Source organism: Sminthopsis crassicaudata, chromosome 1, assembly GCF_048593235.1.
Source record: "Sminthopsis crassicaudata isolate SCR6 chromosome 1, ASM4859323v1, whole genome shotgun sequence".
Classification (NCBI taxonomy): domain Eukaryota; kingdom Metazoa; phylum Chordata; class Mammalia; order Dasyuromorphia; family Dasyuridae; genus Sminthopsis; species Sminthopsis crassicaudata.
Genome location: NC_133617.1, coordinates 8,022,679 through 8,040,131, shown reverse-complemented (window position 1 = coordinate 8,040,131; position 17,453 = coordinate 8,022,679). Strand labels below are relative to the sequence as shown.

The 17,453-nt window shown below is 42.5% G+C and overlaps 1 protein-coding gene across 10 annotated transcripts; it reads left to right on the top strand.

The window, feature by feature from the left end:
* Positions 1-2,391: 2,391 nt before the first annotated feature.
* Positions 2,392-16,029, top strand: LOC141556696 (KRAB domain-containing protein 5-like). Of its 10 annotated transcripts, XR_012486616.1 has the most exons (8): positions 2,392-2,652; positions 3,325-3,375; positions 3,510-3,561; positions 6,214-6,359; positions 8,094-8,220; positions 9,434-9,529; positions 10,343-10,432; positions 11,999-12,118. XR_012486616.1 is itself a non-coding variant. In XM_074291346.1 (7 exons), the coding sequence occupies exons 4-7, from the start codon at positions 6,228-6,230 to the stop codon at positions 11,728-11,730; spliced, it is 366 nt and encodes a 121-aa protein (XP_074147447.1). In that variant the 5' UTR covers positions 2,392-2,652; positions 3,325-3,375; positions 3,510-3,561; positions 6,214-6,227; the 3' UTR covers positions 11,731-11,789. The 10 variants fall into 10 exon arrangements, 9 of the variants coding, with proteins under 9 accessions (XP_074147447.1, XP_074147435.1, XP_074147370.1 ...); XM_074291346.1 differs by lacking the exons at positions 10,343-10,432; positions 11,999-12,118 and adding an exon at positions 11,720-11,789; XM_074291334.1 differs by lacking the exon at positions 11,999-12,118 and having other exon boundaries at positions 10,343-11,789.
* The last annotated feature ends 1,424 nt before the right edge of the window (positions 16,030-17,453 follow it).

Below are 17,453 nucleotides of genomic sequence, written 5' to 3'. Positions count from 1 at the left end.
CATTTGGCAATGGAGTGTGGAGAGGTTTTCTATAAGTCTCTTGATTCTATGGGAGGTAAAACTTGGGCCTGTGTTAACTTTGAGGTTGCAGGAGCATCACTTAATTTTCTGAGAGATCTCAGCTCATCCCATTGAGATGAATAACTTATCTGATTCCTTACCTCCCCCTCCCAAGAGAAGCTACTACAAACCTCTTTTACAAGCATCCCACAGCCCTCCTTTACCAAGATGAGGTGGGACTAATAATGATGCAGTGGGTCTTTTCAACAATGAGATGACTCAGGCCAATTCCAATAGACTTCTGATGCAGTCATCTGGTACTGAAAAAGAGGGTTGTAGGCACAGAATGTGGATCATAACATAGTATTTTCACCTGTAGAGTTGTTGTTTGCTTGTCTTTTGTTTTTCTTTTCTTTTTGATCTGATTTATCTTGTGGAGCATGATAAATGTGGAGATATGTTTTGAAGCATTACAGATGTTTAACATACATCAGCTTAGTTGCTGTCTAAGGAAGACAGAAAAAATGAAACAAAGTTTTGAAGGGATGAATAATGAAAACTATCACTGTATACATTTTGAAAATAAAAAGCTATTATTAAAAATGAGTGTGAAAAGTATCTTTACATGCATTTAGAAAAATTAAGCATTTTAAAAATAGCTAATAATGAAAATCACACATCCATTAGGCTTTCTCAAGGATTCCAACCCATAGTTCAATTTGATGGGAGGTGTTGATATAAACCCAAGATATATTGGTCAGAAGGAGGTGGTCCAAAGCAATGCAGTTGTTTAGGACTACATTGGCCAAGGAGTCAAAGGACATTTGGAGATCTTAATGGTCTGGGATTTGTTCCCACTGATTTCCTCAAAGGTCTCATTAAGATTAGCAATTATATTATTAAGTTCCAAAGAAACAAGGTATGGGACAAAGATGGTTGCCACTCTTCCCTAAAAATCATTCCAAAAAATGATGCTTCCCATGGTGGGGGCTGGGAGTGGAGGGTAACAAACAGCTACCTTACAGAAAACACCTTGTGGAGATAGATTGATTTGTAAGGATGGGTGGGTGGTCATTAAAGGAGCTGCCCCATAAAGAGACCCAGAGCAGAAGGCTACATTTAGGGAAGTAGTATTCAGTGAATTATCTGGCTGCCAATTCACACTATGTCACTATAAAAGTAAACTATATATATAAAAGGACTTTTATTGTAAAGCTCCTGGACTCTTTCTTCAGTATCAATATGTCTCTTTGCTGGAGGGCTGCCCCTTGGTTTGAGGGAGGCTCCAAATTTCATTGGGAGGGGCATACTGGAACCTATATGTTCCCCTCCTCCACCACTTATAACCCCGCCTCCTGGAGAACAGACTCACAGATGCATCATAGCACCTGCCACAAAGGTGGACTTGGATGGAGAGCACTGAGCAGTAATGATCATTTCTCCCACCACTGCCCCCACTTGGAGCCTGATTTCCACCCCTTCTACTCTATTCTCACCAGTTATTTTGGATCTCAATCACTAATGATGCATTCATGCCCTTCTTTTCCACTGGCTCCTTTCCTCCCTTACCCCAACCAAACCTCTCCAATGTCCTGGTCTTACTCTGTCCTCCCCTCCCAATGTATTCTCCAAAACACTTGTTTCCCAGTCCAAAGAATAACCAACATGGTGGAGCCAACATGGCCGAGCATGGCTTTGACTCTACCAGCTTCAGGTTATAAAATAATGGCTCAGAATGAATTCCGGGAGGGAGAACCGACATAAGCACAAGGTGAAACATGTTTCCAGCCCAGAAGTTCAGCAGGAAAGCTCTGTCTCCCTGGGATCAAGGGAAGGTTCTGTTCCGCACAGGGGGCCCCGAGGCAGGAAGGAGCAGGCTGCACCCCAGCCAAGCAGGGCTGAGAGGCCCCCACAGGCCAGCAGCCAGGCCCAAACCCCAAGGCAAGAAGCTTGGCAAGTGTCCCCTTAGCCTGGGATCACAGCCCAACTTTAACATGAATTTTAGCAATCATGAAATAGACTAGAAAAAATGCGCAGATACACAGATACACACACACACACACACTCACACACACACACACACTCACACACACACACACACACACACACACACACACACACACACACACACACACACACACACACACACACACACACCAAAAAGGAGCAGAGCGTAGAAAGATAGTAAGGTGACAAGGAAGAGGAAAAGTGGGAAAAGATGAAGTCAACGGTGGCTGCTTGGAAAAACCCGAAGTAAATGTGAGCCTGTGATTCGGCCAGAGTTACTGGAGGGAGCTCGAGAGGGGGGAACTGATAGAAGAAAGGAGAAAGGGGGGAGGGGGAGAGGGAAGTGGGGAGGCTGGGAGGAGTTGCCGGCGGAAGAGACCATTGGGCCGGGGGCCGAAGCCTGCCGTCCTGGCCCTGCAGGGAAGCGGAGCAGACTCCACCCTCGGGGGGGATGAACAGGCGGGGCTCTGAGCAGCAAGAGGACCCTCCAGAGGGGACAGGGGGTCGCCGGAAGTCTCGGAGCTGAGATCTTTCGCCTGCCCCTGAGTCTCCCTCCCTTCCCGGGGAGCTCCGGGCTCTCTCCTTGTCCCGGGGAGCTCCGATCGCTTTGTCTTCGGGAAGCCGGAACCTTGCAGCAGCCCCCAGGTAGGTCGGAGCCGGCGTCCCCCCGCCTTGCGGGCTTCCGCGGGCTGTCCCTCTCTCACTGGGTCGCCTCCTCCTCCTCTGCCCTCCGCGTTTACCGGGGGCGCCCCCTTAAGCCTTGCGGCTGGAGAGCTCCCCACCACTTGCCACACCTCCTGGCTCCCCCCGCCCAGATTGACCTCCGACTTTGCCCCGGGAATTCCGGGAGTCCCGATTTCTGCCTTGTGATCAGGACCCCGGCGTCCCTTCTCCCTGTCCCCGCTCTTGCTTAGAGATTCAGATTCTCCTCAGACTCACTCCCTGAGGGATCCCCGAGTCCCGCCTTCCGACCCCCAGGAGCCCCCCCTTAGACTATTGAGCAAAGCTCTTTCCTGCTCCCCGTTAAGTGGACTCCTGGGCTGCTGCCCATCGGGTCCCGGGCTTGGGGCCCCCCCTGTCTGCACTTTTCCATTAGGGACGCCAGGCCCCAGCTCCACCTGTGCGAGCCGCAGCCCTCCCCAGCCCTCCCGGGCTCCGCTGCCCCCCGGAGCCCTTTTATCTATCCGGTGACCTTGACCTGCCGGGACCTCCGTTGGCCTGTCTTGCCTCCCAGACCCTCCCCCTCCATCCCTGGCCCCTCTTGTCTGCGAACCCTCAGAAGTCAGCCCTAGCCTGGATTCTGTCTTAAATTTCCAGGTGACTCCAGGCTGTCTCCTGCTCAGAAAAGCCCAGATTTGAAAACCTTAGGTAGGACCTCCCTTACTCAGATCTACTGTGGTTCTACATTGGGGGGGGTCAGAAAGGGTGGGGGCAGCAGGACGCTGGGGTACAGAAAGACTAGGCACCAGTTGGAGTCACCGTGGTTACTTTTCTTTGTACAGAGGGAGCCTGGAGCCAGAGGGAATGGGCCCCGGCAGCCTCCGACCTCCCCAGGTGAGTGCGGCCCCTTAGACCTGGTCAACATCCACCATCACAGGCATTTCCCTCCACATGGGGGATGGTGTGTGAAGCTGTAAGACCTAATTTATGGATTGTCTCTTTATGGTCGTCAGATTAACACAGTAGGAACAACGCTGCCCTGCTCTTCTGTGTTTCTGACTGATTCACTGAGGTTTTAATTTTATTATCTTGATATTTATTATTGCTTTGGGTTTATTAGTTCATTTTTCTATGTCTTTAAGAATTCAGATAAGTTAATCTTCTCTTTTTAAAAATTCCATATGTGACAAAAAATAGGCATATTCCTCTGTTGCCCCATTTCAAAGATGCCATAAGGCTTTTACCTCCAGTTGCTTTAGACATTTGTTCATCTCTTCTGCTTTCATCTTATTCTACATTTCTTCATCTCCCTCTTTGCTTTTAGTTCTCTTGTAGTTTCCTTCTTCTCTTGCCCTTCAACTAATCCTGTTTATTTGTTTTGTTTTTTTAATTTCATCCATTTTTCTTCTCCTTTCCAAGGAAGATTGCACTCCTTCCCCTCATTGTCCATCTCTGTTTTGCCTAATTTCTCATTCTCAGTGACAGCCATTCTACTCCTCTGATCAGTCTCCTTTCTGTGGACACTTCATACAGTATACAGCCTCCAAGATATCCATTCTGAGCTCTGCCCTATAGATGCTTTCTGCCACTGACTCTAGACCAACTCCACAGATTCCTCTTTCCCATGATGCCTTCCTTTCAGAATACTGTGTATCACAGCAGCTGTCAAGTAAAAAATGGCTCCATAGCTAGAAACATTGCTTCCTGATGTATTTTTTCCAAGTTATTTGTTCTTTATTCTGGAAGAGAACATGACATCAGGAAGATGGAATTATTACATACAAGTGAATTGGATTAAAGTGAGGAAGGGCTGTGTAAAGTCAGTAGTTTCCCTTTCTTCTCTGGACCCATCTGAGTCATAGATCAGGACAACTTGACATATATTCAAGATAATTTTGTTGAACTGAATGGAATATACTCACAAGTTTTGCTTATTTTTTCCCCTTTAAAATACTAACTCAACTTAAAAAAAAAGACATTTTTTTTCTTGAGAGGGGAAAAGGTCAAATTATTATGCAGAGTCTCAGTAAATATGAAAAGGTGGAAAATCAGTTTAAACAAATAAAAATGTGTTCATACTTTATAAAAAATAATTAAGTAATTAATTAATTTTTATAAAAATTTTATACATAGGTAATTTTCCAACATTGACAATTGCAAACCTTTTGTTTCAACTTTTTCCCTCCTCCCCCCACTCCCTCCCCCAGATGGCAGGTTGACCAATACATGTTAAATATGTTAAAGTATAAGTTAAATACAATATATGTATACATGTCCAATTACTTTGCTGCACAAGAAGAATCAGACTTTGAAACAGTGTACAATTAGCCTATGAAGGAAATAAAAAATGTAGGCAGACAAAAATAGAGGGATTGGGAATTCTATGTAGTGGTTCATAGTCATTTCCCAGATTTTTTCCCTGGGTGTAGCTGGTTCAGTTCATTACTGCTCTATTGGAACTGATTTGATTCATTTCATTATTGGAGAGGACCGCGTCCATCAGAACTGATCCTCATACAGTATTGTTGTTGAAGTATATAATGATCTCCTGGTCCTGCTCATTTCACTCAGCATCAGTTCCTGTAAGTCTCTCCAGGCCTTTCTGAAATCATCCCACTGTTCATTTCTTACAGTACAATAATATTCCATAATATTCATATACTACAATTTGTTCAGCCATTCTCCAATTGACGGGCATGCACTCAGTTTCCAGTTTCTGGCCACTACAAAGAGGGGCTGTCACAAACATTCTTGCACATGCAGGTTCCTTTCCCTCCTTTAGGATCTCTTTGGTATATAAGCCCAGTAGTAACACTGCTAGATCAAAGGGTATGCACAGTTTGATAACTCTTTGAACAGAGTTACAAACTGCTCTCCAGAATGGCTGGATTTGCCTCCTGATATTTGCCCTCTCTTCTTCCTTTACCTTTCTTCCACATTCTCCTAGAAATCTCAATCCTGTGTTTTTTTTTTTTTTGTTTGTTTGTTTTTAAATATCATATATACATATATATATGTATATATACATACAGTTTTTATTAAAGCATTTTATTTACAAAGTGTATGCAGGGGTAATTTTTCCAACATTGACCATTGCATAATCTTTTGTTGCAATTTTTCCCCTTCTTTCTCCCACCCCCTCCCCAGCTGACAGGTAGTCTAATACATGTTAAATATGTTGAAATACTCAGTCCTGGTTTTTCAGGCACAAAACCTCTAAGCCTCTGGGAGAAGTCCCTTTTCTCCTCTCCTCCCATCTCCAAGTCAAGCTTCTACCCTTTTCCACCTTTTCAATCTTTCTACCTTCTTCCCCCACTCCCCAGGTGCTCTTCTCTTTCCAAATCCATAGACTTCATGTATTTAATTCCCAATTTTCTATTCTATTCTCCATCTTTTCACTCTCTCCTCCAAGATTCTTTGTTCTCTAAGTTTTTAGGAAACAACTCTCTCTTACTATCTGACCTTTTCTTCTCTGTCTCCTTTACTGGATGTTAGAAATCCCTCCCCATTTTGTGAGATATTTACTTTTTGTCCCTTATTCTTCAGCTCCCATCTGCAGGATGAGTCATCCTGGACTGCACCCTCGGCTCCACTGCTCTCTGGAACGCATTCTTCCATTCCTTCCCCTTATCTCCTTGGTTTGCATTTGTCTCCCACTGTTCCAAGCTAAGTCAGTTCCATTGTATGAGAAGGTCTGTCATATGGCTTATAGCACTTTTTCCTTCTGAGATGAATTGTTAAAAGTGGCCATTTCTAGCCTGGCTGATTGTAGCCCTGGGTTTTGTTTTTGGGTTCCGGGTTTGGTTTTTCTGTGGGTGATCTGTGGATTCTTCCCACTGGAATTTCATTTTCTCTGTCTAGAATTTCCTTCATAATTGGGACTATTTTTTTTAACCAGTTGTGTCTTTCTGTCATCCTTGGGGTTTGAATCCATATGCATGCTTTCTTTCCTTCCAGTATACTTGCTTGCAGTGAGGGACAGATGTTCTTTGAATGTTAATTGTAGTTTACTTCACTTCCCACAGGCTGGACTTCACTTTTGTGAGTTATTCTTCCCTGCCTATTTATTCCCCTTTATTTTCTTTGGAAAGAGTAAGTTCTCTATCCCCTTCACTTGGCAATTCACAAAAGAAGCCACAGAGCCCAAAAGGACGGACTGGGGTCTGGGTGGGAAGGAGGCCCTCAATTCAAAGACAGAGTGGAGAGCTCAGCCAGAAAAGAAAATCCATTGAGTAATGAGGAGACAGCTGAACTTTCTCCTTCAAAGCTCCACTTCATATTTGGTAAAGGGGGACTGTGGGGTGCTTGAGGTTTGTCGTAGCTTCTCTTGGTGGGGAGGTTAGGAATCAGAGATCAGTTATCCCTCTGAATGGCATGGGTTGAGATCTCTCAGGAAATGGAGCAAAGCTCCTCCCACCTCAAAGCTAACACCGGCCCAAGTTTCATCTGCCATAGAATCGAGTGACTCACTGGAAAACGCCTCCACTCTCCATTGCCAAGTACGGGGAGGTTTGAATTAATGGGCTGCCTTTTGGCTTCCCTGGGAGATTGCCTCATTTAGACTGTATGTCCTGAAGCCCAGACAATGGGATTGCAGGTCAGCAAGATGGGGGGGTGGGGGAGGGATTTCTGTGCTGGGCTCTATAAACCCTACTCGAGGCCTTTGTAACCACTTTTGTCTCCCCACTTGGACTACCCAAATGGGGAAATATGCTTCTGGAGAGCATATAAGAAAGTTTTTGCTTCTAGAGATGGCTCCACATTAGGTTAGGATCATCTCTGTCTTACACCAGAAAAAACCTCCCTTGGGACATCCTATGGTGACCCATTGCTCACCCAGCAGGGGCACTATGCCTCTTGGTGACTTATTCCTTACCCACAATGCCATGTGTTATCTCCCCTAACTCCAACTGTTATCCAACCCCACTTCTCCCTACAGATAACTCACCCTTTCAGGATTAGCCTGCCAGCTGAGGGCCGGCCCCCAACCTCATGGGGGGCTCCCTTTCTACTGGGTAATTGTGAGTTCCACTGAGGACCTTGTCTTTCATAGGCTCTCCCACTCTATTTCACATTTACCATTGTTATATCCCTTCACTTGGTCTGTAACCTCTTCCCGTCGGTAAAATCCTCCTTTTCCCAGAGAGAATGGCCATGGTGAATTCTTCACGTGGCTGAACCCCCAATTTTGGTGCCTGTCATCCCTGGGTGACAAACCCCACACCATCAGTCACTACACTATACAATGCTTTCAGGAAAATTCAGACTCTTACTGACCCTAGTTCCAGATGCTCTGAAATGGTCTGACCTTTGAGCAGATCCCTTCTCTGCTTTGTTTCTCTACTGTAAAGTAAGGGTTAGAGTTCCCTCAACTCTAATTCGGAAGTGTCTCTGAGCTCTACATCTCATGACTTTTGCTGCTTTAGGTGTTGGTGACATTCAGGGATGTGGCTGTGGACTTTACCCAGGAGGAGTGGGGCCTCTTGGACCCTCTTCAGAAGGAGATGTACAAGGGGGTCATGCTGGAGAATGCCTGGAACCTGCTGTCCCTGGGTAAGGACATTTCCCCTGCTAACTCTGAATCTGCAGCCAAAGAGCATATCATCATTTACTAGGGTGCAGGATTTGGGGAAGCAGTACCAGTTAGAAAGGAGAAACTGCTGGTCGGCTGTGTCCAAGCAACAGGGTCCTCCTGTATGTCTTTATATTGGATGATAAGAGCACATCTCAGAGGTTATTTTGGCTGACTCTAACTGGGCACGAATTTGTCTGGCAGAGCTCTGAAAATGGCTCAGGCAGCTTTCCCTTACAATCCCTTGTTCTTTGGGATGGGTCTGGTATGCAGAATATTCTTTTTAATAGGCATAAATTTCAGCCCCTCGTATCTAGTTGTCCCCAGTACAGGAAGTTTGTCCTTAATCTTCCTTCTTGTTGCCCTCAAATTCTAGCACAAGTGGTGGGAAAGAAATGGGAGGGAAGAAGCATTTCCTTTGCCAAGTTCTGTGCCATGTGTTTTCTATATTGCACTGTGGCAACAATGTTAGGTAAGAATTACTTCTGGCAAATAAGTTTTCATTCTAAGTAACCAAAGCAATGAAAAAGCACAAATGAGCAAAGATGCTATTTGCATCCAGGGGAAGAAGTCATGATTAGAAATAATTTGACATATATGTGTGTATGGATAGAAGTATACATATGCTGTCTGTGCTTGTGCATTTCTGTGTAATAGTAGACTTCTCTAGGGCGGAGACAGGAAAGGAAAGGAAAAACATCTATAATTTGGTTGTCTAATATCTATCCAAGGCTTAATTTTAACTTAGATACTCCTGTCTCTATGCCCATGTCTCCCTCCACCACCCTACTGACTCCATCTAACTTCTATATAATGGAAAGTCAGGAATGAGTCTGTCCTTCTGTGAAGAAAGGGTTCCAGGACTAAGATCCTTCTTGATCTGGCCAAGGCTGCTCTGGCCCAAGAGCCCTTTTTGCCCAGGAATGGGGTTAGAAGTTTCTGCCACAATGGATAGGAGGTGGGGGAAGAGCATCTGTCTCTTTCTCAGAACACGTTGTACAACAGCATGATGGGGCAAACCCTATCACGGATTACTAGCGTTATAAGCACTATTAGGTGACCATAGACTCACTTGTTTGGATGTAATGGAATAAATCTCTAAATGGAGCAGCTCTGGATCTTCACTCCATTCCCTAAAGAGTATTAAATTACTAACTTCTTTCCATCTTATCCCTAACTGCTTTCCATGCCCAGGGCTTCCAGTTCTCAGAGAAGATGTGATCTCTTATTTTGAACAAAGGGAAGTACCCTGGATGCTGCACCAAAAAGGCCTGAGGAGCTGCCCTCCAGGTGAGTGAGGAGAAAGCAGAGACATGAGAGTTGTGCTTACAAGAGACTTCTAGGAGCCACCAGGAAGTAAAAGCTTGGTTTGGGGGAGGAAGAGCAGCCTTGGAATATTTGCAGATATGTTTTGGCAGGGGCTTCCTGGACTAGTCACTGAATCTCAGGTTCCCATCTAGAAAATGAGTGGCTTGCTGTCCATGGCCTTGGAGGTCCCAACTCTCAGTGATCATCTGTGCTCTTATAAGATCATTGCTTGGAATCTGGGGCAGTGGAATTCTCCTGAAGGAGCCAAAAGGGCTCAGGTTGTTCGAGGTGAGCCATTTTGTAGGACTTCCAGTCACCAAACATTGTGGGCCTGCTACATGCCAGGCCCTGGGCTAAGCACCAGGAACAGAAAGAGGTGCAAGGGACTCCTGCTCTCATGGAGGTCACAGACTGTGGGGCAGACAATCTATCAGCAATTAGAAAGAAACCCACTATGGACCAGGAAATTTGTTTAAATTTAGTGACTTAGGAGGTTACTAAATACTGAGAATAATAGTGGTTTAAGATGAGCACCACTGGGGAGGAAATGCTCAACGTGGAATAAAACAGTGAGCATTTATACAGCACCTACTGTGTGTCATGCACTAGATAAATATGGTCTCATGTTATCCTCATGAGAACTCTAGGACTTAGGTGCTAGTATTAGGCTCCTTTTAGACATAAACTGAGGAAAACAGAGGTCTTGTAACTGGATTAGCAAGCTTCTGAGATGTGAATAAAACTCGGTTCTTACTAATTCCAGGTGCTATTTACATTTTTCCACTCTCCCCCCAGCTTTTATTCTGATACTGAAACTAATATGATGAAAATGGTCACACATGTGGAAAGTAGAAGAATCAGGCAAGCTGTCATGGAGAGATGGAGGTTTACTTTTTAAAACTCTAACCAATTAAATTTTGCTAATTATTATTAAAAATATTTATATTTCTATTGGCTCATGAAAAGTATTGTATTAATAATGTACACAAATGCATTGAAAGGTCACTCACAAATGATGGGTTTTTTTCCTTTAGTAATGTTTAATAATGCAAAGTAACCTTTAAAAGGGTAGAATTTCACCAGATATTTTTTCTGTTTTTTCTACCATGACTAAAGTGGCTACATTATGACTGGCCAACCCATGTTACCAACCAATGTCTTTGAGAAACTGCCAGACAGAAGAAGAGTAACATAAACAGAGGTTGTACCCAAATTAGAAAATGACCTTAGCATTTCAGAGAGTGGTATGTCAGGGGCCATTTTTGTAGAAAGATTGTAGACTTCCATAATGATTTCATGATGTATTCTACTCTGCATTGCTAGGGATCATGGTTTTCAGGTAGCCTGCCCTCACTGCTACAAGAATGGAAAGTCAGACAATATCTAGATCTGATGGCTACTGGTTTGATCATATGCAATTACTTGGTAATCCAGGAATGAGAGAACTATTCTGGTGCAATGAGAGACTGATACTGAGGGTCCTTTCATGCCTGTGGCCATTTGTACACAACTGGCTAACCTTCCTGGAATTTTAGAAGCAATTTAATGTCAAGTTGTGAAAGTGAAAGAAGATGTTGCACTTAGAAACTGTCAGAGTTTGATGGAATCACTGCATGATCTCATAAAGCTGTGTATTTCGGATCATAGCAGTTTGAAATCACTGCAGAAAGATAGTTGTTAAGGTAGATAGATGCATATATGTGTATGTGGACAATTTACCACTTACGGTGACACTGATAAATGGGTTAAATGCCTTGGGAATTTTTTAAAAATTGTGTTTGTTAAAAGGATAACTAAGGGAATATGATGACAATTGTTTAAAAAAAAAGAATAATTAGTGGTTACATCAAAAAAAAGTAATGGGTCAGAACAAAATCACTTATGCCTTAGATGAAATATGAAAAATTAATATGCAACAAACAAGTATTAATATTCTTAATGTGAACTCAGATAATGTAATAGAAAAAAAAGGGAAGTGATCACAAAAAAGTCATAGTAAGTATTGACATTGGAGTGAACTTGTCAAGTACAGTAGACAAAGCATTTCCCATGACAGGGTGCAAATTCCAATCTCTGCTGCTGGGATTTGAGTTAAAGTCACTCAAGCATTCTGAGCTGATGGCCTGAGCTATGCTCCCAGTGAGATTGAAGGCACTTTCTGTGTTGTCACAGGTTTATGGTGAGGATCCAATATATTTGTGCATGAAGTTCATTAGAAATTCAATCATCCTTGGGATGTCAGGTAATGGGATTTGTAAATGATTACCCAGTTAGGATTTTGCTCTTTATCTGGGGAAATAGAAAATAATTGAGTTTCTCTTCTTCTGATAGAGGGAAGGTGAAATAAATGTGTGGGTCTGAGTGGGTTTCTGTGAGCACATGCCTGCATGCATGTATGCGTGTGTAGTGTCTGTATTTCTTTTGTTCTTTGTTGTGTTTTTTTTTTTCCAGAAAAAGAGATCAGACTTGAAATGAAGGAACATACTATAGAGCAAAGCCTTTCGGTGATAGAATCTCTCAAGCTAAGATTCATCGGTGAAGGTCCTGCTAACTTCACATGGCAAGAGATCTATGATGAACCTGAGAAGATCCTCACTGGAGAGAAATCTTATGAACATAACCGAAGTGGAAAGGCTTTCACAGAAAATGGATCTCTTAATACACATTTACTGAGAATTTACACTGGAGAGAAACCTCATGAAAGTAAACAGTGTGGAAAGAGTTTTACAAATCAGAGAGCTTTTACTGTACATCAGAGGATCCATACTGGAGAGAAACCTTATAAATGTAACCAGTGTGGAAAGACTTTTACACAAAGGGGGGCTCTTACTGTACATCAGAGGATCCATACTGGAGAGAAACCTTATAAATGTAACCAGTGTGGAAAGACTTTTACACAAAGGGGGGCTCTTACTGTACATCAGAGAATCCACACTGGTGAGAAACCATATGAATGTAACCTGTGTGGAAAGGCTTTTACAAAAAGGGAATCTCTTACTGTACATCAAAGGACACACAATGGGGAGAAACCTTATAAATGTAACCAATGTGGAAAGGCTTTTACAAAAAGGGCAGCTCTTACTGGACATCAGAGAATCCATACTGGAGAGAAACCTTATAAATGTAACCAATGTGGAAAGGCTTTTAGAGAAAGGGGAGCTCTTACTGTACATCACAGAATCCACACTGGAGAAAACCCTTATGAGTGTAATCAATGTGGAAAGACTTTCAAATATAAGCATAATCTTCCCGTCCATCAGAGAATCCACACTGGAGAGAAACCCTATGAATGTAATCAATGTGGAAAGACTTTTAAATATAAACATAATCTTCCTATACATCAGAGAATCCACAATGAAGAGAAACCTTATGAATGTAATCAGTGTGGAAAGACTTTTACACAAAAGGTAACTCTTACTGCACATCAGAGAATACATACAGGAGACAACCCTTATGAATGTAGTCAATGTGGAAAAGCTTTTACAAATCAGGGAGCTCTTACTGTACATCAGAGAATCCACACTGGGGAGAAACCTTATGAATGTAACCAGTGTGGAAAGACTTTTAGGAAAAAAGAAACTCTTATTGTACATCAGAGAATCCATACTGAAGAGAAACCTTATGAATGTAACCAGTGTGGAAAGACTTTTAGGAAAAAGGAAATTCTTACTGCACATCAAAGGATCCACACTGGAGAGAAACCTTATGAATGTATTCAATGTGGAAAGACTTTTACACAAAAGGGAGCTCTTACTACACATCAGAGAATCCACACTGGAGAGAAACCTTATAAATGTAACCAATGTGGAAAGGCTTTTACACAGAGAGGAGGTCTTACTGGACATCAGAGAATCCATACTGGAGAGAACCCTTATAAATGTAATCAATGTGGAAAGACTTTCATATATAAGCAGAGTCTTTCTGTACATCAGAGAATCCACACTGAAGAGAAACCTTATGGATGTAATCAGTGTGGAAAGGCTTTTACAAGAAGGCAATCACTTACTGAACATCACAGAATCCACACTGGAGAGAAACCTTATAAATGTAGCCAATGTGGAAAAACTTTTAGAAAACGGGGACCTCTTACTGTACATGAGAGGATACATACTGGAGAGAAACCTTATAAATGTAACCAATGTGGAAAGGCTTTTACAAAAAGGGAATCTCTTACTGTACATCAGAGAACCCATACCGGAGAGAAACCTTATAAATGTAACCAATGTGGAAAGGCTTTTAGAAAAAAGGCATCTCTTATTGGACATCAGAGAATCCACACTGGAGAGAAAGCTTATGAATATAACCAGTGTGGAAAGGCTGTTATATAAAAATCTGATTGGTTTTTACCAGTTCTGTGAGGAAATATAGAGGCATTAAAATAAGGAAGAAAATGAAGTAGGGACAGAATACTGGGAGAAGATGATGTGGTGCTGATGCCTTCCATACTTAGCCTTGTCTTGCTGTAACCCTGTAGGGAAGGTGAGGAAAATAAAGTAAAAGTTGCCTTTGGGGATAGCAGTTTCTTGGGCATATCGGAGCCTTCCTTTTCATCTGGTCTTCTACTTGAAAGGCATCCTGATGAAATGGGAAGATCACTACTTTTGGAGTCAAAGGACATGAGTTAACTTTCTGGTTCTGTAACTCTATGGCTTTGGGAATGTAATTTAACTCTAACGGTGCATTCAGGTTAGGGTTGGGTCTCTTCCAGCTCCAAATCCTTTGAGAAGCCAAAGAGGAGCTTGAAGATGAATCCTACACTCAATGCCACATTCCCAGGTCTGTAGGTTCAGATTAAGGCTAATAATTCACATGACATCACTAAGCTTTCTGGATGTGATTGGCAATTTGGAGACTCAGAAAGATATGCTAAAGCTTTGGTGAATGAGGAAACTTGTACATCATTCCTATAAATAACTTTATGTAGCCCATGAAACAGATTTCTTGCTATATTCAGACAAAAAATATATTTTATTAAGATGCTTTATGAATGAAAGCTTTCCACTCTGAGGTTTCAGCTTGTATCCATCAACTTGGTAGAGATAACCCCAAAAGCTGAAAATAGTGTGTGGGGGGCACTATAGAATTAGAGGCACACTAATATAATGAATATAGCTATGAATTGGCCCAACTGTTCTGAAAAGCCACTTGGCATTAGGATTTATTGAAAGTTGATCAAATGTTCAGTCTTTGTGACACAGAGACTCGGCTGCAAGGCTTGAACTCTAAGGAATGAGGGAAGCAAAGGTTCTAGCTACACTAAAATAATCATTGCAGTGGCTTGTTTTGTTATACTCTCTCTTTTTTTTGTAGCAAAATAAAATGTAGGTGCAAAAAAGAAACAAAATATGTGTTATTTAGTTGGAGAGTGTCTAAACAAATTGTGGTGATGAACATATTTGAATGATGTCACATGAAAAACTGGATAGGAAGAATTTAGAGATGCCTGGAGATATGGAAATGAAGGGAGCAAAACCCAAACATCAGGGACTCCCTCAGATATCATGATCTCTTCAATTTGAACTCTCTTGCAACCATGGATATGAATGTCTGTGTCCATCCTGTGTATTTCTTGCCTATGTTTGACATAAATTCACAAAAGATCCATCCAATATGATGGAGTCCTTCCTTACTTTCTCCTACCATCTGAAGGGCACTTGTTCTGGCTATCCACTCATCAGTGCTCTTCCTTTCCATGTGTCCACCTCATCTTCCCTTTTTCTACAATTCTTTCATGTGATCTATGAGCAATGTCAATTATCCCAACAGAGGACACCAAGAAATTTCAGAAAATGCTTTGATCAGCACGTGACTCCCTTGACAATTGGAGAGGCAACTGCCAAAGATGACACCAACTGGACTACAACAAATTAGCTTGTAAAGTCTTTTAATTTTATGATCTCTTTGTACTACCAATGGACAGATACAACTCTGAGCCCCTACAATCTGTTGTTCTCAATAGATTTATACATTAGGCAGAAATGGGAGCCTTCACCAGTTGTCTGGGTCTATCTTTTGCTCCTGGGCTGACTGAGGGACCGAGTGAGGCTGGTGATTTTGCAGAGTTCTGCCTCACTTAAATCCAACTCACTTGTAAAGCAAAACACGAGCCTCTGATGGCATCAGTGCTCTTTGAAGAAAAAGAAATTTCAGAAAAACCTGGAAAGGCTTACAAGAACTGATGTTGGAACCATAAGAACATTGTGCACAGTAACAGCACTGTTGTGGAGATGATCAGTCTTGATAGACTTTGTTATTCTAAGCAAACAATGATCTGAGACAATTCCAAAAGATCCATGTTACAAAATGTCCACACCCAGAGGAAGAACTATAGAATCTGAATATAGCGCAAACATACTATTTTTGATTTTGATTTTGTTTTTCATTTCTTCCTTTCATATTTATTTCCCCTTTTGTTCTGATTCCTCTTTTACAATATGACTAATGTGGAAATATGCTTAACATGTTTGTCCATGTATAACCTATATTAAATTGCTTGTTTTCTTGGGAAGGAATGGGGAATAGGAAGAGGGTGAAAAATTTGGAACATAAATCTTATAAAAATGAGTGTTGAAAACGATCTGTACCTGTGATTGTACATAATAAGTGTGGGGAGTAATATCTGTTTGAAAAATTTAATTGGAAACTGAATAGATCAAAGAATAAATCAGGAAAAAAAATAAATTCATTTTAAAAAGTGCCTAAGAGACAGCATGCCAGAAATTAAAGGGATGTGCTCTAGCAAATATCTAAATACTCAGGGGGACATTTTGAAAAAGATCTCCAACTGGCATCACGGACTTACCATGTACAAAGCAAAACCTATTACCTCTCCTCAAAATCATACCCCTCCAAAATTTCCCAACTTGAGGATGCCAGCACTCTGTCTCTGTCTGTCTCTGTCTCCATCTGTCTGTCTCTTTCTTACTTCTACAACCATCTTATCCCTTATGTCAGCCCTTCACTCACACAGCAACCACTCACATTCAGCTTCTTAGCACATTTCACTTGGGATAGAACCGGACTCCTGGAACAGAGCTCTCTACTGCAGCTCTTCCAATGAGTAGCCCCAGGGGCGCCTCCTACAACGTCCCCCTACTCGGTTACTGCAATAACCATCACCTCCAAGAATCATCAATGACCTCCTCTGTTGGGTACTGCAAAGCCTCCTTCTTGCTCACAGCCTTCTTGTCCTGGAACACAGGCTCCAAAGGCACAAATGTAGGGTCTTCCTCCTTAAATTTTTCCCCCAAGAGCTGCAGACCCCCCCCTTTTCCTCCTGCCAGGAACTCAACCAAGAACTCTTGTATTTTCTGAATTTCCCTCTCACAATTCAGTCACCTGCATTGTCCAGATCCCTTAGGAGTTTTGTGGAGAGGAGTCCCATGAGCTTGTCTTCTCTCTCTCTCTCTCTCTTCCTTTTTTCCTCTCTCTCTGTCTCCGTGTGTGTGTGTGTGTGTGTGTGTGTGTGTGTGTGTGTGTCTGTCTCTATACCCCTTTCTTAAATTAACTAATCAGAGACATCTTCAGAAAAAGCGTTTATTTAATCCCTTCAAGGAGAGGCCTGGGAGCCTTACTAACTCCTGCCATGTGCTCCTGGAGCCTGACGAGCTTCCACCTTCTCAGGTTTAAATAATAAAAGAATCAAGCATTTTCATTAGATAGACTAAAAGGACATAACCATCCTTGACCAATGGTCACCAATGGTGTCTGCTTCCCACAGATCATGTCACTTTCTCTAACTCCCTGCATCCCCCCGGTTCAAGGCCTGGGAATAGGGATCATGTGACTTATTCTCAATACTGAGAAATACTTCATCCAATCAGTCCCATTCATCCCCTTTTTTCTCTTCCTCTCCTCCCCTCCCAGCTCTTTGTCTGCCTCTGTCTTTCTTCTTCTCTTTCTTACC